We start from the raw sequence: 21,906 nt of genomic DNA, 5'->3' as shown, positions 1-21,906 counted from the left end.
CGCCTATTGAAGAGACACCATGCGTCACCCAAAAAACCGTGGACGGGTGGCCAGATAGAGCTGGAAAATAGCCTTTGTTCCACAAAGGCATTTTTGCTATAATGGCTGTAAAACTAATAATCTTTTTTATTTGCCTCCAAACTGAACGCGCCAAACGAAGTAGAGGCAGCAAACGGGGAACATTAGTTTTCTCCAACTCCCAAAAATGTAGTGGACAGTCAATATGGGCCGATTGAAGTAAGTGGCTTTCAGAGTTGGGGATAGACTCACCCGGCATGCACTTATTGAGAGCTCTAGCCTGGCCAGCCAGATAATAGAGATAGAGATCGGGTAATGCCGCCCTTCCCTCCTGTCTTGGTCTCTGTAGCGTGGATAATTTAAGTTTAGGCCTAGAATTCCCCCAAATGAAACTTGTAATTTGAGAGTTTAGGGTGGCAAAAAAGGATTTAGGGATCGGCGTTGCACTATGCTGAAGGGAATAACTGAGCTTAGGGAGCAGTATCATTTTAATTAAATTAATATGACCAGCTACAGAGAGCGGAAGTTTAGACCAAGTCGCAAATTTAAATTTAACCAATTCTATCAAAGGAAATATATTGAGTTGTAGGTCAAATCTGCTAAATTGGGAAATATGTATGCCCAGGTATTTGAAGCTTGATACAATAGGGAGAGGAGAGAGGGTCTCGAGGCGGGGTATGGGAGAGGGGCATCAACGCCGATTTGTCCCAATTTATATATAGACCTGAGTATTTACTAAATTTATCTATAGTAGCAATTACCTGTGGCAATGGTTCTCCACTTTATCCATAAACACTACCATGTCATCAGCATACAGACCGATAGTGTCCACCCGACCAGCTATGTCTAAACCTTTAATATCCGGGAAAGACCTTACACGTATCGCCAGTGCCTCTATCGCGAGAGCAAAGAGAGCCGGGGAGAGGGGGCATCCCTGGCGGATTCCTCTATGTAGTGAGAAGGGGTTAGAGATTGTCCCATTCAATACCAGACAAGCTCTAGGTTTGATATACAGTAGACCCACCCACTTTAAGAATTTATCTCCGAAACCAAATTTTTGCAGGCAGGCTGAAAGAAAGGACCATTCAAGAGAATCAAAGGCCTTGGCTGCATCCATCGATGCCAACGCCCAGGAGTTATCTGGTACCAATGAACTGTATTGGACTATCGATTGGACTCGTCTAATGTTAATAGAAGTGTTTTTGCCTGGCCTAAAACCCATTTGGTCCGGGTGTATAAGGTCTAGTATAATTGAGTTGTCTGATGGCTAGAATTTTGGTAAAGATTTTGTAGTCCACGTTGACCAATGATATAGGGTGGTAAGATCCGCATTCCGAAGGGTCCTTCCCCTCCTTTTTAAGTACACAATGTTTGCCTCATAGAAAGTATCAGGCATAGAGCCTCTCTCCCACATCCCTCGAAATACTTTTAACAAAAGAGGTGCAAGTATGTCGCGGTATTTCTTATATAATTCAACAGGGAACCCGTCTGGGCCAGGAGCTTTCCCAGAAGCCATATCTGCCATAGCATATTCAACCTCCTCCAAGGTAAACTCGGCATCCATAAAGGCCCGTTGAGTTGGGCTCAGTACAGGAAATGTTATATCCGATAGGTAGTTTAAGTTTTCCGAAATATCAAAATCACATTTAGAGGAATATAATGACTTATAATATTCATGGAAGCAGCGGAGTATCTCCTCGGTAGAGGATGTCAAAGATCCATCTGGTGTTCGGATCTGCAATATAGTATTGGAGGTATTGTGTTGACGTACCAAGAAGGCCAAAAATTTACTAGCTTGGTTTCCTAGTTCGAAGTAAGATTGACCGCGCAAAGAATAGTTTACGCTTGGACTTAGTCTACATGCTGTACATATAGCCGCTGGGAAGATAACCATGCAATTCTATTGCCATTAGTAGGGTCAGATATATATATGCAGATTCCGAATCTTTTAAACGCCTCTCCACCTCATCATCCTCCCTAAAGGTCGTTCTCTTTATATAAGAAATTGTGGAAGATAAACAACCCGTAAATATGCTTTGAGGGTATCCCAGAGCGTATTAATGTCTTGGGGCTCCGGATGGGACAAGAGGAAACATTTCAGCTGATCAACAGTTCTATCGCTAGAGTCTATTAATTTAAGCCAAAATGGGTTCAATTTCCAGATTATACCATTGTTGGATTGTCCGTATTTAAGCTTAAGAATAATTGGGCAGTGGTCAGATATTGCCATGTTCAATGCTATCTACCCACATTGCCACCCGCTCAGAGCCAAATATGTAATCTAACCGGGAGAGAGAGCGTCTAGTAGATGAGTGACATGTATATCCCTGTACCTCAGGATGGCGTATTCTCCACAGATCTAACCACCCACTGCCCTCCATAAACAAAGCCAATTGTGAAGGAGCTTGAGAGGGAGATTCCCCAGCTGCCTCATCGCCCATTCTCAACCTATCAAGGCGGTGGTCCATGACCAGGTTAAAGTCCCCCATACAAATGACATTAGCTTCTGGGAAGCTTAGGGCAAAATTCAATGCCTTCCGAAGGATAGAGATGTTGGCTGGGGGGGAATTCACCTCCCAAGGAGGTTTTGAGCCAATCCTCTAAAAATTCTTCAGGGCGTTGGCCCTCGGAGTGTTCTGGTAGACCAATAATCCGGATATTGTTCCGACGCAGTCTATTTTCCAGATCATCCGCTTTTTGTTTCCAAGCGTTTATGGAGCCAGCCACCTTTGTCAATTTGGCCTCCATGGGGGGGATAGTATCTTCCATCTGTGATACTCTTGTTTCCACCTCCGTAATGCGTCTTCCCATAGTTTGAATATCATGTCTCAGGCGGCCCACCTCAGTGTGCACATCCTCTATTTTTTCTGTAAGAGAAGATCTGGTCAAGGAGATAGCCTGCATTAATTGTTCAGAGGCTTGTTTGAGAGTTAGTCCTTCCTGTTCCCTCTCCTCATTAGTGTCCAATGGGCGACCTTTACATAAAGCCTGTGTGGGGTTATTCCTAAGATTTCGCCCACCATCCGGAGGGTCTTTTTTTAGTTTGTCGGCAGCTCCTGAACCCTTTGAGTGCTGCATGGCTAGTCGAGGTGGAAGACAATAAGGTAATTGTGAGGCAGCACAAGATAGGTGGGATATTTATAATTATGGTAGAACAAATTAAGCGCAGCAATGCCAGTCCAGTCTGAAACTCAGCGCACCAGGGAGGAGGAGAAGGACCGCAGCCCCGCAGAGAAAGCAGCAAGGAGGGGGGCCAAGCCTTCCAAATTTCTAGCGCCAACGGAGGTAGGTGTCTTCAGACTGGAGGGAAGATCGGGGCCCAATGTCTCAGCGCACACACTGACTATCCCCACTATATTGTTTAGAATGGAGTTTATGGCCACCTCCCGTATAGCGCTGTCAGGACAGTGTTCAGCGCAGCAGCTCCTCCTGACTGAGTGCGCGCCTACAGAGTGACCGCCACCTCTCACCGGCGCCAATCCACTCCCCCTGTCACCGGCACAACCGAGTCCCAGTACACACCGCCGCCTATACCGTAGAGCCTCCCGAACTCAGAAGAGCCCCAGCAGCTTTGATAGAAGCGGCGCCGCTCCGTGTTATCCTGATCGCGCGTCTTCAGAAAATGGCCGCCGCCTCGTGTGTCCCACCGCTCTCACGGGTTCCTCCGGATCCCAAGCCGTCTCCAAGCCTCAGCACACTCCGCAGCAGCCGCTCACCTCCCGGGGTCTCGGGATCAGCAGGCAGTAAGTGGTTCACACTGAAGAGGGTTAAAGTGCCAGAATATAATCAGGATATCGGGAGCTCTAGCCGAGCGCGTCCTCTCGCTCCTGTTACATAGCCACGCCCTCGGGGCCGAATAATATTGCACTCCCCACTTTTCAGTTTACGAATTTCCACAAAAATTTAAAATAACCAATAAATTTCGTTCAACTTCACAATTGTGTTCCACTTGTTGTTGATTCTTCACCAAAAATTTACATTTGGTATCTTTATGTTTGAAGCATGATATGTGGGAAAAGGTGGAAAAGTTCCAGAGAGCTAAATACTTTTGCAAGGGACTGTAGGTACGGAAATCAACAGTGACATGAGTGTTAGTTATGAAAAATATGTAATGTGTAACTTCACCCGCAAAAGCACTGCCGAGGCACGTGTTGATAGTTTCGAACACAGATTATAGCTGATTGCTGGTGGTTCTAGCAGAGAAATTCTTCAGAACAATAACATATGACCATAGCTTCCAGGCTTCAAAGAGCGGATCTGAAAATATCTGCTGGTCATCTCTATAGTTCCTTTCAAGATTTGAGGAATGGCAACACCAGCAAAGAAGTTGGAACAGTCGGGCCATACAAATTACAGTACTATTACATTAAAAGACAAAGCTATAAAGCCATTGGGGGTGGTGTGTGTAAGGCATCCATCTAATAAACACGTCATCAAAATACCAAACATTTGCAGACGTTAAGATTCATTAAGTATCTTTTGAGTCAGGTTACATTTTAATTATACGTACCTGAAAATTGCTGCAGTGTTGATTTGAGGAGACTGTGGGACTGGAGCAGCCACTGAGGTGGTGCAAATGAGCTGGAGTTGTGCAGCCTGGCAGAATAGCTAGATGGGAAATGAACAACAAATGGAATTGGAATCAAATACCATTAAATGCATTATATATTAATGTGTCTTTTTTTCCTTAAAAAAGAATGAAGTAACCACTCAAATGTAGTCACTTAAAGATGGTGTCCCATATTTACAACTAATCACCTATCCATAGGATAACCCATCGCATTTCTACCCAACTGTCCCCCATCCTGTCCACAAGATGACCCTATCACCTATGCACCCAACTGTGTCATCACCTATCCACCCAACTACCTTATCGCTTTTTCACCCAACTGTCTCACCACCTATCTACACGACACCCCTATCACCTATCCACCCAACTGTCCCATCACCTACAGTACAGACCAAAAGTTTGGACACACCTTCTCATTTAAAGATTTTTCTGTATTTTCTGGACTATGAAAATTGTATATTGACACTGAAGGCATCAAAACTATGAATTAACACATGTGGAATTATATACTTAACAAAAAAGTGTGAAACAACTGAAAATATGTCTTATATTCTAGGTTCTACACAGTAGCCACCTTTTGCTTTGATGACTGCTTGGCACACTCTTGGCATTCTCTTGATGAGCTACAAGAGGTAGTCACCGGGAATGGTCTTCCAACAATCTTGAAGGAGTTCCCAGAAATGCTTAGCACTTGTTGGCCCTTTTGCCTTCACTCTGCAGTCCAGCTCACCCCAAACCATCTTCTTTGGGTTCAGGTCTGGTGACTGTGGAGGCCAGGTCATCTGGCATAGCACCCCATCACTCTCCTTCTTGGTCAAATAGCCCTTACACAGCCTGGAGGTGTGTTTGGGGTCATTGTCCTGTTGAAAAATAAATGATGGTCCAACTAAACGCAAACCGGATGGAATAGCATGCCGCTGCAAGATGCTGTGGTGGTAGCCATGCTGGTTCAGTATGCCTTCAATTTTTAATAAATCCCCAACAGTGTCACCAGCAAAGCACCGCCACACCATCACACCTCCTCCTCCATGCTTCACGGTGGGAACCAGGCATGTAGAGTCCATCCGTTCACCTTTTCTTCGTCGCACAAAGACACGGTGGTTGGAACCAAAGATCTCAAATTTGGACTCATCAGACCAAAGCACAGATTTCCACTGGTCTAATGGCCATTCCTTGGGTTCTTCAGCCCAAACAAGTCTCTTCTGCTTGTTGCCTGTCCTTAGCAGTGGTTTACTAGCAGCTATTTTACCATGAAGGCCTGCTGCACAAAGTCTCCTCTTAACAGTTGTTGTAGAGATGTGTCTGCTGCTAGAACTCTGTGTGGCATTGACCTGGTCTCTAATCTGAGCTGCTGTTAACCTGCGATTTCGGAGGCTGGTGACTCGGATAAACTTATCCTCAGAAGCAGAGGTGACTCTTGGTCTTCCTTTCGTGGGGCGGTCCTCATGTGAGCCAGTTTCTTTGTAGCGCTTGATGGTTTTGGCAACTGCACTTGGGGACACTTTCAAAGTTTTTCCAATTTTTCAGACTGACTGACCTTCATTTCTTAAAGTAATGATGGCCATTCGTTTTTCTTTACTTAGCTGCTTTTTTCTTGCCATAATACAAATTCTAACAGTCTATTCAGTAGGACTATCAGCTCTGTATCCACCAGACTTCTGCACAACACAACTGATGGTCCCAACCCCATTTATAAGGCAAGAAATCCCACTTATTAATCCTGACAGGGCACACCTGTGAAGTGAAAACCATTCCCGGTGACTACCTCTTGAAACTCATCAAGAGTGTGCAAAGCAGTCATCAAAGCAAAAGGTGGCTACTTTGAAGAACCTAGAATATAAGACATTTTCAGTTATTTCACACTTTTTTGTTAAGTATATAATTCCAAATGTGCCAGTTCATAGTTTTGATGCCTTCAGTGTGAATTTGCAATTTTCATAGTCCTGAAAATACAGAAAAATCTTTAAATGAGGTGTGTCCAAACTTTTGGTCTGTACTGTATATACAGGACACCCCTATCACCTATCCACCCAACCGTCCCATCACCTATCTACACGAAACCCCAATCACCTATCCACTCAACTGTCCCATCACCTATCTACAGGACACCCCTGTGGTGAAATATGTACACTCACCGGCCACTTTATTAGGTACACCATGCTAGTAACGGGTTGGACCCCCTTTTGCCTTCAGAACTGCCTCAATTCTTCGTGGCATAGATTCAACAAGGTGCTGGAAGCATTCCTCAGAGATTTTGGTCCATATTGACATGATGGCATCACACAGTTGCCGCAGATTTGTCGGCTGCACATCCCAAAGATGCTCCATACAAGGCAGGATGGATCCATGCTTTCATGTTGTTTACGCCAAATTCTGACCCTACCATCCGAATGTCGCAGCAGAAATCGAGACTCATCAGACCAAGCAACGTTTTTCCAATCTTCTACTGTCCAATTTCGATGAGCTTGTACAAATTGTAGCCTCAGTTTCCTGTTCTTAGCTGAAAGGAGTGGTACCCGGTGTGGTCTTCTGCTGCTGTAGCCCATCTGCCTCAAAGTTCGACGCACTGTGCGTTCAGAGATGCTCTTAGGCCTACCTTGGTTGTAACGGGTGGCGATTTGAGTCACTGTTGCCTTTCTATCAGCTCGAACCAGTCTGCCCATTCTCCTCTGACCTCTGGCATCAACAAGGCATTTCCGCCCACAGAACTGCCGCTCACTGGATTTTTTTTCTTTTTCGGACCATTCTCTGTAAACCCTAGAGATGGTTGTGCATGAAAATCCCAGTAGATCAGCAGTTTCTGAAATACTCAGACCAGCCCTTCTGGCAACAACAACCATGCCACGTTCAAAGGCACTCAAATCACCTTTCTTCCCCATACTGATGCTCGGTTTGAACTGCAGGAGATTGTCTTGACCATGTCTACATGCCTAAATGCACTGAGTTGCCGCCATGTGATTGGCTGATTAGAAATTAAGTGTTAACAAGAAGTTGGACAGGTGTACCTAATAAAGTGGCTGATGAGTGTATATGTGTGCAGTGAACTATGTATAGGTTTATTGTGTGACTAGTAATAATTTAACATCTGTCCTGAAGGCTGCAGGTCTCACCCAGGTGTTAATAAGTATTATCATGAGACAGCAGACTTTTGTCTCCAATCTCGCCAGGGGACCTAGCTAGGACCAGGAAAGAGAGGAAGCGCTTCACACCTTCGGCTCTTTGGAAGAGAGATGTCAATTACAGCCTTACACTATCTATCTGTGGGAAGCTTTACACAAAGAATCTCAGAGAAAATAATATATTCATTGGGGGTGCGGCCGTGGTCCAATCAAAAACAAGCAATTATTACCATATTTTTATATCTTTTTCTTTACTGCAAGCACTGTACTTTTGGTATTAAAGCATAAACTTTAACAGTTGAACCTTGTATGTTCTAAAGAATCCATAGCCTTAAACTGTATGATCCATATGATTGACGGACAGTAGTAGTAATATTTCCGGGAGTCATCGCCCGTGTGTTCGGTGAGTGGTGGCAGCGTGTATGAGCAGGTGGGTGGCGTGGGTCGGAGTGTAATTTATGCTCCCATTACAGCATAGGACAGAGGTTGAATGCTGGACTGAGAGGAAAGATAGATTAACCCCTTGCAGGTGCAACCCCAAGTCGCGTGCTGAGAGCGGGTACATGACAATTAGTAACAGCACGGAGGGATCCGTGACAACCCCTATCACCTATCCACCCAACTGTCCCATCACCTCTCTACAGGACACCCCTATCATGTATCCACCCAACTGTCCCATCACCTATATGCAGGACTCACCTATCCACCCAACTGTCCCATCACCTATCTACAAGACATCCCAATCACCTATCCATCCAACTGTCCCATCACCTATGTACAGGACACCCCTATCATGTATCCACCCAACTGTCCCATCACCTATATACAGGACACCCCTATTACCTATCCACCCAACTGTACCATCAACTATCTATAGGACACCCCTATCAGCTATCCACCCAACTGTCCCATCACCTATATACAGGACACCCCTATCAGCTATCCACCCAACAGTCCCATCACCTATCTACAGGACACCCCTATCATGTATGCACCCAACTGTCCCATCACCTACAGTATATACTGGACACCCCTATCCCCTATATACCCAACTGTCCCATCACCTATGTACAGTATATCTCTATCAGACAACTTAAAGGGGTTTACTAATATTTTGAGGAATTTGACAAACAAGTCCAGTTCCTGACGCGTGTAGATGCTCTGGTGGTCCCTGCTGGTCATTAATTACATCACTGTAGTAATGACATGGTGTAAATCCAGGTGGCTACTGCAGCCAATTACTGGCCTTACTGACATTGTGCCATACATTTGAGTATCACCAGTGAAGCCAGTGATCCCCTGCAGAGGTCATGTGCATGAACATGAAATGATCACTGCAGGGAAGTAACAAATACCAGCTGGGATCACATGCACGCTGGGACTGAAACTGGGAAATTGCAAAGGTGAGTATGAATTATTTTCCTTTTTTTAACCTTTTCTGGTCTTAGACATTTTGTTTTTAATCTCAGACAAGCCTTTTAAATTAGGAAAGTACAGAGGTGGAAATTAGCAAAAACAACAACCTGGAAATTTTAGAGGGGTCTACTTTGCTACTAATGATAATTGCAGTAAACTAATGTCACCTGGCTATATTCAGGGGCGTACCATCCATAGCGGAAGGCTATATGGCCATTATGCGGCCTTTGAGCTGAGGGAGGCCCAGTATTGAGTACAAAGTCCACTACATCTCCCGTCGCCTCTTGTCATAAGTTCAGTGGTATCAGCAACCACACAATGCAGATACGGTTAAATAACGTGGCGCGGCGGAGAACCGATGGCTCCGCTGCATCTACATGACTCCACAATTACGTCATTAGATTGTGTCTCCTAATGGAGCCTTTTTGTCAGTACTTGTGGGGCATCATACTGTGTGTGGGGGCTGCAGGGCTATCAAATTTTGTGTTGTTCCTCATACTGTTTTGGTGGCCCTTATACTAGGTAGAGGGCTCTGGGGACCATATTGTGTGCGGGGCTCCTAAACACTATGTGGATAGCTGTAGGGTACATGATAGTGTGTGGGTTTCCTCATACGGTGTGGGGGTCTGTGAGGGCACTCATACTTTGTGGGGGGGCTATGGGTGGCATTTTACTTTGTGGGTGGCCCCTCATACGGCCTGTGGGATCTGTTGGGGATATCATATTGTGTATGTGGGAGCCCTTATACTGTGTGTGGGGGTCCTCATACTGACTACAGGGGGTCTCCTACTTTCAATGGGAATTATCACACTAAAGGCGGCTGTGGGGTCATCATGCTAGATATATAGTGGAGCTGTGGGGCTATCATTCTGTTGTGGGGGCACTTTAGGCGCATCATGCTGTGAGAGGTGTACTGTTTGGGGGTTACTGTGGCAGCATCATAGTTTGGTGGTGTCACCATACTGTGTGTGGGGGGAATATCATACAGTATGGGAGGCATTTTTGAGGGCATTACACTCAATAAGGGCTGAGGTGTGTGAGATGTTAAGAAACTTCAGTATCGGCATAATTACTATGTACTTGCTGCAATATATATATCCCGGTCTACCCCACTGAATATTGGTTTGGGTGGTGCGGAAAGGGGACCCAATTAGGACTTTGGCGATGGGGCCCTATTAATACGAGAGGCCTACAAAGCCGGTTACAGCAGCCATCCTTGTCCAATGACGGAGCAGAACTCACCTGCTGGGTGAAATGCCTGTGGGCTCTGTGCAGCATGGGGCATGTAGCTTCTACATCTTTGCACTGGTCCCGGCATGGCAGAATGACCTTGTTGCACATGTACCGACGTGGCCGTAGACCGCATTGTGTGAGTGAGGTCTGTTGGAAAGCGCGGCAGGACAGGATAAAACATTCCCCTTTCTGCAAATGATGAATGAGAGGCAAACTGTCCATGGTGAAGGCCGAATGAATGTGACCATGTCCTCGGAGGGATAGACTTGCAATGGTCATGGGATGGTGGGTTGACATATGGAAATGGAGAAATGTTTTCACGTCTGCGAGTTCTGGTAATCTGACCAACAGTCACCACCCCTACAGATTAGAAAAAAACACAATTTCACACAATGAACAGAAACTGATTCATTCATTGGAATAGAAACGTTCATCTCCAAAAAGTGTAAGACTTAAAGAGTAGCTAAACTTTTATTTAACAAAAATAATTATATTTGTTTTTTTTTTTTATTATTTATTTTTGAATAATTTTATCAAACTTTGCAAATTAGAGAATTTGTTTCCCCACCCTGCTATTTGCCTGCCTTTAGCTGCATTGCTATCCGAAAATACTCATTTGGAGTACGGATAATGGCAGTGAAAGGTTCAGCACCTGTGTCTCACTTACTCTAAGGCCGGGATCACACATACGCGAGATACGGCCGAGTCTCGCAGGTGAAAACCCAACTCTGGTGCCGGCACTCCAGAGCGGAGCGTGCCGCTCCATGTATTGCTGTGCGGCTGCACGCTCCGCTCCGCAGTGCCGGCGCCAGAGGAGGGATTTCACCTGCGAGACTCGGCCGTATCTCGCGTATATGTGTGATCCCGGCCTTACAGGAATAAAGACAGTCCTACATATTAGGAGGCGTCCTGTTGTTGCTTGTGCTACTGTCTCCAATGGTCATAAAGGAGAGCAGATCATGGAATATAAGATCTGAGCCGTCACAGCCATTTCTCATGTCATCGCTGTTTGGCCAAATTCACATTTTTGGTCTAAGTGCTGTCAGTGAAACAGCAGATCGCACTCTGACCAATGTCATTCAATGGGGTAGTGCAGATGTGCGATTTTCTTTACTGATCAAATCTGCGTGTGAAAAAAATGGAAGCGTGTACAACTTCTCTCATGTGTTGGATCAGACTCCCCCATATAAGTCTAGGGCTATGTGCACACGATGCGGATTTGCTGCGGATCCGCAGCGGATTTTTCCACGCAGAAATGCAGATCTGAACTGTGATGTACAGTACAATGTTAGTCAACGGGAAAAAAAAAAGCTGTGCAGATGGTGCGGAAAAATCACTGCGGAATTGCTGCGGATTTCAAAGAGGTGCATGTCACTTCTTTTGTGCAGATCTGCAGCGTTTCTGCAACCCTCATGTTAAAATTCCGCAGTGGCAAAAACGCAAAAAATCCGCATAAAAACTGCAGCAAATCCGCGGCTGCGGATTCTGCCAGGAGATGCTGATTTTGTGCAAAAAATTCTGCACCTCTTTTCCTACGTGTGCACATAGCCTAGGAGTGCGCCCCAAAATTGAATGCCCTTTGAAACCACAGTACAGCATGTGATTTTCATGGATACGATGCAATACTTTCACATAGGAAACTGTAAATGGTCTCGAAATTATATTTACAGCTGCTGCTATAAAAAACAGACTGTACACAGATGACAACTCTAAAAAAATTGTCCGAGTTTCCTGGATGAAACTGAAGATTTTATCATACGCTCGTGTAAACCTAACCTTTATCTGAGCACTGCATGGAAATATCCACTGTATACCCCGACACTGAGCAGCATCCACCGTTTACCCCGACAGTGTGAGCAGCATCCACCGTATACCCCGACAGTGTGAGCAGCATCCACCGTATACCCCGACAGTGTGAGCAGCATCCACCGTATACCCCGACAGTGTGAGCAGCATCCACCGTATACCCCGACAGTGTGAGCAGCATCCACCGTATACCACGACAGTGTGAGCAGCATCCACCGTATACCCCGACAGTGTGAGCAGCATCCACCGTATACCCCGACACTGTGAGCAGCATCCACCGTATACCCCGACAGTGTGAGCAGCATCCACCTTATACCCCGACAGTGTGAGCAGCGTCCACCGTATACCCCGACAGTGTGAGCAGCATCCACCGTATACCCCGACAGTTTGAGCAGCGTCCACCGTATACCCCGACAGTGTGAGCAGCGTCCACCGTATACCCCGACAGTGTGAGCAGCGTCCACCGTATACCCCGACAGTGTGAGCAGCATCCACCGTATACCCCGACAGTGTGAGCAGCATCCACCGTATACCCCGAGTGTGAGCAGCATCCACCGTATACCCCGACAGTGTGAGCAGCGTCCACCGTATACCCCGACAGTGTTAGCAGCGTCCACCGTTTACCCCGACAGTGTGAGCAGCGTCCACCGTATACCCCGACAGTGTGAGCAGCATCCACCGTATACCCCGACAGTGTGAGCAGCATCCACCGTATACCCCGACAGTGTGAGCAGCGTCCACCGTATACCCCGACAGTGTGAGCAGCATCCACCGTATACCCCGACAGTGTGAGCAGCATCCACCGTATACCCCGAGTGTGAGCAGCATCCACCGTATACCCCGACACTGTGAGCAGCATCCACCCTATACCCCGACACTGTGAGCAGCGTCCACCGTTTACCCCGACAGTGTGAGCAGCGTCCACCGTATACCCCGACAGTGTGAGCAGCGTCCACCGTATACCGAGTGTGAGCAGCATCCACCGTATACCCCGACAGTGTGAGCAGCATCCACCATATACCCCGACAGTGTGAGCAGCATCCACCGTATACCCCGACAGTGTGAGCAGCATCCACCGTATACCCCGACAGTGTGAGCAGCATCCACCGTATACCCTGAGTGTGAGCAGCATCTACCGTATACCCCGACAGTGTGAGCAGCATCCACCGTATACCCTGACAGTGTGAGCAGCATCCACCGTATACCCTGAGTGTGAGCAGCATCCACCGTATACCCCGACAGTGTGAGCAGCATCCACCGTATACCCTGACAGTGTGAGCAGCATCCACCGTATACCCCGACAGTGTGAGCAGCATCCACCGTATACCCCGACAGTGTGAGCAGCATCCACCGTATACCCTGAGTGTGAGCAGCATCCACCGTATACCCTTTTAGTGTGAGCAGCTTCCACCATATACCGACAGTGTGAGCAGCATCCACCGTATACCCCGACAGTGTGAGCAGCATCCACCGTTTACCCCGACAGTGTGAGCAGCATCCACCGTATACCCTTTTAGTGTGAGCAGCATCCACCGTTTACCCCGACAGTGTGAGCAGCATCCACCGTATACCCTGAGTGTGAGCAGCATCCACCGTATACCCTTTTAGTGTGAGCAGCTTCCACCATATACCCCGACAGTGTGAGCAGCATCCACCGTATACCCCGACAGTGTGAGCAGCATCCACCGTATACCCTGAGTGTGAGCAGCATCCACCGTATACCCTTTTAGTGTGAGCAGCTTCCACCATATACCGACAGTGTGAGCAGCATCCACCGTATACCCCGACAGTGTGAGCAGCATCCACCGTTTACCCCGACAGTGTGAGCAGCATCCACCGTATACCCTGACAGTGTGAGCAGCGTCCACCGTATACCGAGTGTGAGCAGCATCCACTGTATACCCTTTTAGTGTGAGCAGCATCCACCATATACCGACAGTGTGAGCAGCATCCACCCTATACCGAGTGTGAGCAGCATCCACCGTATACCCTGACAGTGTGAGCAGCATCCACCGTATACCCTGAGTGTGAGCAGCATCCACCGTATACCCTTTTAGTGTGAGCAGCATCCACCATATACCGACAGTGTGAGCAGCATCCACCGTATACCCTGAGTGTGAGCAGCATCCACCGTATACCCTGACAGTGTGAGCAGCATCCACCGTATACCCTGAGTGTGAGCAGCATCCACCGTATACCCTGACAGTGTGAGCAGCATCCACCGTATACCCCGACAGTGTGAGCAGCATCCACCGTATACCCTGACAGTGTGAGCAGCATCCACCGTATACCCTGACAGTGTGAGCAGCATCTGTGAGGCTACTTTCACACTTCCGTCTTATGGCGTATGTCGCAATGTGTCGTTTTGGAGAAAAAACGCATCCTGCAAAGTTGCCCGCAGGATGTGTTTTTTCTCCATAGACTTGCATTAGCGACGCATTGCGACGTACGGCCACACGTCGCATCCGTCGTGCGACAGATGCGTCGTATTTTGGCGGCCGCAACGCACAAAAAAACTTTCAATGTAACGTCTTTTGTCGGACGGTTATGCTTTTTCAGACCGCGCATGCGCGCCCGGAACTCCGCCCCCTCCTCCCCGCTCATCACACTGGGCAGCCGATGCGTCGTAAGACCCCGTACCGACGGAAGTGTGAAAGTAGCCTGAGCAGGTTGCGGGATGCAGTGATAAACAGGAGGCAGAGCAAGGGTTAACAAGATGTAACAATTTAATATAACAAGGTATTCACTCCTTGCAGGGAGGTTAATGGTTAAAGGGGAATAATAGGGGTAGCAACTGTAAAACAATAGCTGTCCAATGAAGGAACTTATCATCTCCTGTATGGTCCTCTGCAGCAGATGATCTCGCAGGGGGGTTGTAGAACCGGCAGCGGGTGGGCGATGTCCTCAGATGGGGTCCTTTTAAGTGATGGTCCATCTTCTGGACTTGGTACCTTCCGCTGAGCCACTAGTCCATAAGCACTTGCAGCCGAAACAAACAAGGCCGCGGCACTCTCAGAGTCAAATGTAAATGGGCGGGAAACAAGTGGCAGGTTAGGCCACAAAAGTCTGTCCGGTACTCGGCCTTCTCTCCTCTGCACGAGAGCGGTACTCAGTCACAGAGCGCACGGCACTTCTGTCTCTGCAGCTACTGAGCGCACGGCACTTGTCTCTGCAGCGGTCCTGCTGGAGGCAGCGGGGACCAAACAACGCAGGACGCCGGTGCTCAGAGGACGGAGCACGCTGCTCACCTGGCTGCGCGCTGCTGTTGGTTTGCGCCAAACTGCTGGCTGCTGCGCACGCTTTTCCTTTTATCTTGCCCTTCCTACCTGGAGGTTGTTCCATCTCTTCATTCTTTCCCCCAGGCAACAAGGGAGGCAGCTTCTACAGTTCCGGACCCGGCTCGGTACAAGTACCCGCAGTCCTGTCTTCCTCCTTACACATCCACCGTATACCCTGACATTGTCAGCAGCATCCACCGTATACACTGACAGTGTGAGCAGCACTATCTGGTTCCTGCAGAATGCTATGTAATATTTAAGAGTAAGGATTCCGGGGCCCCCCTTTCAGGATCGAGGGGAGATCCAGCGTTTGTGCAGCACCCCAGGTGACCGGTTGCTGCAGTGATGTTGCTTTCCTTTCGGGGAGGGTAATGTCAAGCTCAGAGGCAATGGAGTTCTCTTCACCAGGTAAGGCACTCGCATGCAACACAATCTTAATCCAGGCCAGGAGGGGGAGCTCAGGACTCGGATTCAGGGAGCTTCCCTTAAATAGGGATATAAATCCTGACCTGGAGGAGGAGTTAGGTTAGTCTGGGAGAGACACAGAAGGAGAAGGAAGTCTGAGAGAGCAGACAGAGAGGCCTGGCAGCCACGTGGAGCTGCAGCCTTTGGAAAAGAGAGACCCGAAGGGTTGTATGTGGAGGAGCCAGAAGGGAAGGAGCAAAAGGAGAGGAACAGGGCTAGAGGGGCTGTGACCGGGCACCCTCACAGCCGAAACGCAGTACCAGGAGCCCGAGGCCTTAGTGGAACTGTATGACACTTGGCAGAACCGGAGGACTAAGAACTCTATGTGATTGGCCCACACCACACCTGAGACACAGCAGCACCTGAGGAGCCCAGGGCATGATAGAGTCCCTGTAAAACGGCTCAAGCTGCCTTTCATGCAGATACCTGTCTTAGGACAGGGGGAATAGAGGACTCTGCAGAAAGCTTCAGGCAGCAGGGACTTCACAGACATCAGGCGCTAGTTGGAAAGGCTCACGGACCTCTACTGGAACAAGGGAACCCTCCATTGCCTCTGGGCCGGCCAGGCCATACCATCATCTGTGCCTGGTACCCTGGACTGTGGCCTGCTAAAAAAAGTAAACCAGGTAAAGACTTACAACTTGTGTCCTTTACTCATTTACCGGCAACCGTCATCACCACCATACACTTTAGGACCCCTGGGGAACCGGCTTCACCTGCGGGAAGTGTACCATCAGTGCTGCAATAACATCCCCCAGAGGACCCCTTTAACGCACACAGGTGGCGTCACGACAGACTTATAAACACTTTTCCCTTAAAAGACTTTTCCCCTTTTTCATGGGCGCCCAGGGCCACGGACCGGGTCGCCACCGTGACATCCCCCTGTGAACACCGGACCCGGGTGCCCCACGGCCCTGGCGGATGACTCATTTGAACCCCCAGCGATCTATATTACAGATATGGAATAACTAGTAATTTGGGGAAAACGTCTTTAAAAATCCACATCCAATGCAGATAAAAATGGATTTTATAACCTCGTTCACGTGCACTGTGCCACAGAAAAAAATAACCCAATTCTGGTAATCTGGTAAAGTGGTGAACAATACCCTGGACTGATTCTCTACTTTAGGCCGGGGTCACACTTACCAGTGTGATGTGAGAAACTTGCGCGAGGCTCTCGCATTAATACCCGAAACTGCCACCGGCCTCGGGACCAGAGCGTGCAGCTGCATGTATTTCTATACACATTCCGGTCCCGAGGCCGGCGGCAGTTCCGGGTATTGATGTGAGAGACTCGTGCGAATTTCTCGCATCACACTCACAAGTGTGACCCCAGCCTTAGCAACATTTTTTTCACCATTTTTTTTTTTTTTATTTTTTAGCTGCAGAAAAATATCTGTGAGAAGTAGTTTGTTGCTTATTCTTGTGGATTGCTTGCATATTGGGCCTATTGAATGGACACATCAGAACTGCAGCAGAAATGTGGGTGACAACCTTAGATTTCTGACTTGGATCCACTAGTAAACCATCTAACCATTCTCTTAACAGCAGGCAGAGCTACAAAAGCCCCAGAAATAAATCTGACCCATAACAGTTTAGCTACGGAATACATAGCAAATCTATCTGGGGGTCTTCTTTTGACTCATTTTGCAGTCAATTTTTTTATGAAAAATTTGATGTTCACTGTATAATTGGTAGTTCATTGCGTGCCTATGGGAAAGTGCATAGTGCCTGCTGACGGACTGTAGAAGGAAATTTAATTTCCCTCCAAAATGCCCGCACACGTGGCCTGTGCTTAATGGGGAACTCAGGATGGAATACGTTATCACCTATTAAAAAGGATAGGTGATAACGTCTACATTTGTGGGGGTCTGAGCGTTGCAAACCCCACCAATCTTCAGAAAAGACCACTTTTATCCCTGTTAGGCTTTGTTCACATGTCCAGTAATCATCAGTTAGAACAGATCCAGCAACAATTTGTTAGTAAAAAAGTTGACACAACTATTTTGCCCGGCTAAAACAAAAATTATTTCAACTGGATCCGTTTTTTTCTTTCCATTGAAGTCTATGGAAAACTGATCAGTTAAATATCCATCTGTTTTGTTCCATTTGAAATTGATCCAGTAACCAAAAAATGGATCCTTTTGTGAACATAGCCTCAGAATAGAACTGCAGATTGCAGCTCCATTCATTCCCTATGGGACTGCCGTAGCACTGTTCTCGGCTTTCTCCGGCAGACCCATAGGGAATGAATGGAACACCGGCTAAGCATGTGCACCGCAGGTACTGTAAACTAATCCTTTATAGGGATAATAGTGCCCCATCCTGGCGATTTTCGGGGGTCACAGGAGTTGGACCCCTATCGAACTAGAACTTATGGACTGGTGATAATTTATTCTCACCAAAATACCACATTAAGGATTTAGGAAGGGCGACTTGTCTCACTAAAAGCCGGGGAGACCTGTTTTATCAATGCACATCTGCAATTCCAAGATCTTACACTTTGGTCAAGTACAGCCCATTCTTACCCTGGGAGTCTCCTGTACTCTCCTCTGTCACGGAGTCGGTAAGTGATTTCTGGAGGCGATTTGGAGCTTGAGAATTTGTTTCCAGGCCCACTGCCAGCTTGGCTTTGTTAATGTTCCTCCGACTCTTCATATTGACCAGCAGATCTGGTCGTCCTTTTTGAAAATGGTCATTGTAGAAATGGTGACACCAGGCATCAACATCTCCCATAACCAAACGAGAAAGAACCGCGGCACTGCTGCCTGATCCCATCACTAATTTCCTGAAGCCATAGTGATTGAGCTGACGGATAAAGCCAGTGAAGGTAGGCATCTGACACAGTAGTTCAGTCTCATATAAGAATTCGTCAATGATAACACCATACCCGGTGGAGTCCCAGCGGATGGACTGGTAGCGGGGGCTATTCACGAGATGCCACAGCTTGCCAGGGAAGTGGTTGGGATTGATCAGAGTTGACACAGAAGTCTTTTCTGGTTTCATTGACTGAAAATAACGTGAACTATAATGACCAATCTGCCAGTGGTCAGTGTGATGGCACCGATCTGGGCAGTCGTCAGTGTGATGGCACCGATCTGGACAGTGGTCAGTGTGATGGCACGATCTGGACAGTGGTCAGTATGATGGTACTGATCTGGGCAGTGGTCAGTGTGATGGCACCGGTCTGCCAGTGGTCAGTATGATGGCACCGGTCTGCCAGTGGTCAGTATGATGGCACCGGTCTGCCAGTGGTCAGTATGATGGCACCAGTCTGCCAGTGGTCAGTATGATGGCACCAGTCTGCCAGTGGTCAGTATGATGGCACCAGTCTGCCAGTAGTCAGTATGATGGCACCGGTCTGCCAGTGGCCAGTATGATGGCACCGGTCTGGGTAGTGGTCAGTATGATGGCACCGGTCTGCCAGTGGTCAGTGTGATTGCACCAGTCTGCCAGTGGTCAGTATGATGGCACCGGTCTGCCAGTGGTCAGTATGATGGCACCAGTCTGCCAGTGGTCAGTATGATGGCACCAGTCTGCCAGTGGTCAGTATGATGGCACCGGTCTGCCAGTGGCCAGTATGATGGCACCGGTCTGGGTAGTGGTCAGTATGATGGCACCGGTCTGCCAGTGGTCAGTGTGATTGCACCAGTCTGCCAGTGGTCAGTATGATGGCACCAGTCTGCCAGTGGTCAGTATGATGGCACCGGTCTGCCAGTGGCCAGTATGATGGCACCGGTCTGGGTAGTGGTCAGTATGATGGCACCGGTCTGCCAGTGGTCAGTGTGATGGCACCGGTCTGGGTAGTGGTCAGTGTGATGGCACCGGTCTGCCAGTGGTCAGTATGATGGCACCGGTCTGCCAGTGGCCAGTATGATGGCACCGGTCTGGGTAGTGGTCAGTATGATGGCACCGGTCTGCCAGTGGTCAGTATGATGGCACCGGTCTGGGTAGTGGTCAGTGTGATGGCACCGGTCTGCCAGTGGTCAGTATGATGGCACCGGTCTGCCAGTGGTCAGTATGATGGCACCGGTCTGGGTAGTGGTCAGTGTGATGGCACCGGTCTGCCAGTGGTCAGTATGATGGCACCGGTCTGCCAGTGGCCAGTATGATGGCACCGGTCTGGGTAGTGGTCAGTATGATGGCACCGGTCTGCCAGTGGTCAGTATGATGGCACCGGTCTGGGTAGTGGTCAGTGTGATGGCACCGGTCTGCCAGTGGTCAGTATGATGGCACCGGTCTGCCAGTGGCCAGTATGATGGCACCGGTCTGGGTAGTGGTCAGTATGATGGCACCGGTCTGCCAGTGGTCAGTATGATGGCACCGGTCTGGGTAGTAGTCAGTGTGATGGCACCGGTCTGCCAGTGGTCAGTATGATGGCACCGGTCTGCCAGTGGTCAGTGTGATGGCACCAGTCTGCCAGTGGTCAGTATGATGGCACCGGTCTGCCAGTGGTCAGTGTGATGGCACCAGTCTGCCAGTGGTCAGTATGATGGCACCAGTCTGCCAGTGGTCAGTATGATGGCACCAGTCTGCCAGTGGTCAGTATGATGGCACCAGTCTGACAGTGGTCAGTATGATGGCACCGGTCTGCCAGTGGCCAGTATGATGGCACCTGTCTGGGTAGTGGTCAGTATGATGGCACCGGTCTGCCAGTGGTCAGTATGATGGCACCGGTCTGGGTAGTGGTCAGTGTGATGGCACCAGTCTGCCAGTGGTCAGTATGATGGCACCGGTCTGCCAGTGGCCAGTATGATGGCACCGGTCTGGGTAGTGGTCAGTGTGATGGCACCGGTCTGCCAGTGGTCAGTGTGATGGCACCGGTCTGGGTAGTGGTCAGTGTGATGGCACCAGTCTGGGCAGTGGTCAGTATGATGGCACCAGTCTGGGCAGTGGTCAGTATGATGGCACCGGTCTGGGTAGTGGTCAGTATGATGGCACCGGTCTGCCAGTGGTCAGTATGATGGCACCGGTCTGGGCAGTGGTCAGTATGATGGCACCGGTCTGCCAGTGGTCAGTATGATGGCACCGGTCTGGGCAGTGGTCAGTGTGATGGCACCAGTCTGGGTAGTGGTCAGTATGATGGCACCGGTCTGCCAGTGGTCAGAATAAGGTCACACACTGACAATATAGCCGGATGTGACTACACTACACGGTCTGTCCCCGTCAGCCGCAGGACGTGGCTCCTCTCCGGTCTCTCCCGTTGTCGGCGCTCCTAGCACCGCTATTACCGACGCTCCCCAACCGCGCATTTGAAATCCCAAGCGCCGACCAATCAGGCTTCCGGTTTTGCTGCGCGCGGATCCTGGAGCGCAGTCACGCGGCCCCGCAGGAGGCAGAGATGGCGGCGGTCGTTATGCGGAGCGGACCGCGGGCTCCAGCAGATGGAGGCTCCATGAGGAGAACCGAGCGAGCGGTCACTTCAGCTCTTCAGGGAGAAGCGGCGCTAATGGGAGAAGGCGGCAGGCAAGTATAGCGCCTGCACTACGCTGAACAGTGCAAACAGGAAGCGACCAATCAGATCATTTCTTACACTTCTTAACTTACCTTAACAAAATAAAAGCGGCAATGTAATTGGTCAGTGCAGCCCCAATACAGATTGGAAGGCTGCTGACTAGGCGCCGTACAAGGGGCTTCCTCACTGCTCTGGGGTCCCTGCCCGGCCCTCACTGCTCTGGGGTCCCTGCCCGGCCCACACTGCTCTGGGGTCCCTGCCCGGCCCACACTGCTGTGCTCATCTGCAATATGAAAGGTTTTTTTTAATTTTTTTTCTATAGACATAGCTGTGCTGAGGCTTGTGGTGCTTGTGAAAAGCTCCATTCTGCCATTTTAGTTATTTTTAAGTGTTCAATATGTGGTAAAAATGACCCAGTGACCTGATCATCCAGGTCACACAGTGCGGAGATACCGAACAGGTCTTTTTTCCACCAGTGGGGCGTGCGTGGGATTGTTGTATGTTTTTTTTTTGCCCAACAAGTAAGGGAGGGACACCAAAAACCAG

At 48.8% G+C, this 21,906-nt stretch overlaps 1 protein-coding gene across 3 annotated transcripts in view; it reads right to left on the bottom strand.

The window, feature by feature from the left end:
- The window catches only part of LOC143815090 (heat shock factor protein 5-like), a 35,816-nt gene extending 14,487 nt beyond the window's left edge, over nucleotides 1–21,329 (bottom strand). Inside the window, exons 1-4 of one of the 3 annotated variants that reach the window (XM_077293943.1) lie at nucleotides 18,796–21,326; nucleotides 18,434–18,713; nucleotides 10,366–10,716; nucleotides 4,529–4,626 (exon numbers count right to left, since the gene is read on the bottom strand). In XM_077293943.1, the coding sequence (XP_077150058.1) occupies nucleotides 4,529–4,626; nucleotides 10,366–10,716; nucleotides 18,434–18,683 (699 nt within the window). In that variant the 5' untranslated portion in view covers nucleotides 18,684–18,713; nucleotides 18,796–21,326. Of the gene's footprint in view, nucleotides 1–4,528; nucleotides 4,627–10,365; nucleotides 10,717–18,433 lie in introns of all 3 variants that reach the window. The other 2 variants (XM_077293940.1, XM_077293942.1) reach the window with 2 other exon arrangements.
- Nucleotides 21,330–21,906: the final 577 nt, after the last annotated feature.

The sequence above is a fragment of the Ranitomeya variabilis genome, chromosome 3 (genome assembly GCF_051348905.1).
Source record: "Ranitomeya variabilis isolate aRanVar5 chromosome 3, aRanVar5.hap1, whole genome shotgun sequence".
NCBI classification, from domain to species: Eukaryota; Metazoa; Chordata; class Amphibia; order Anura; family Dendrobatidae; genus Ranitomeya; species Ranitomeya variabilis.
Note: the sequence above shows the minus strand (reverse complement) of the source record. Positions and strands in the feature narration are given on the sequence as shown.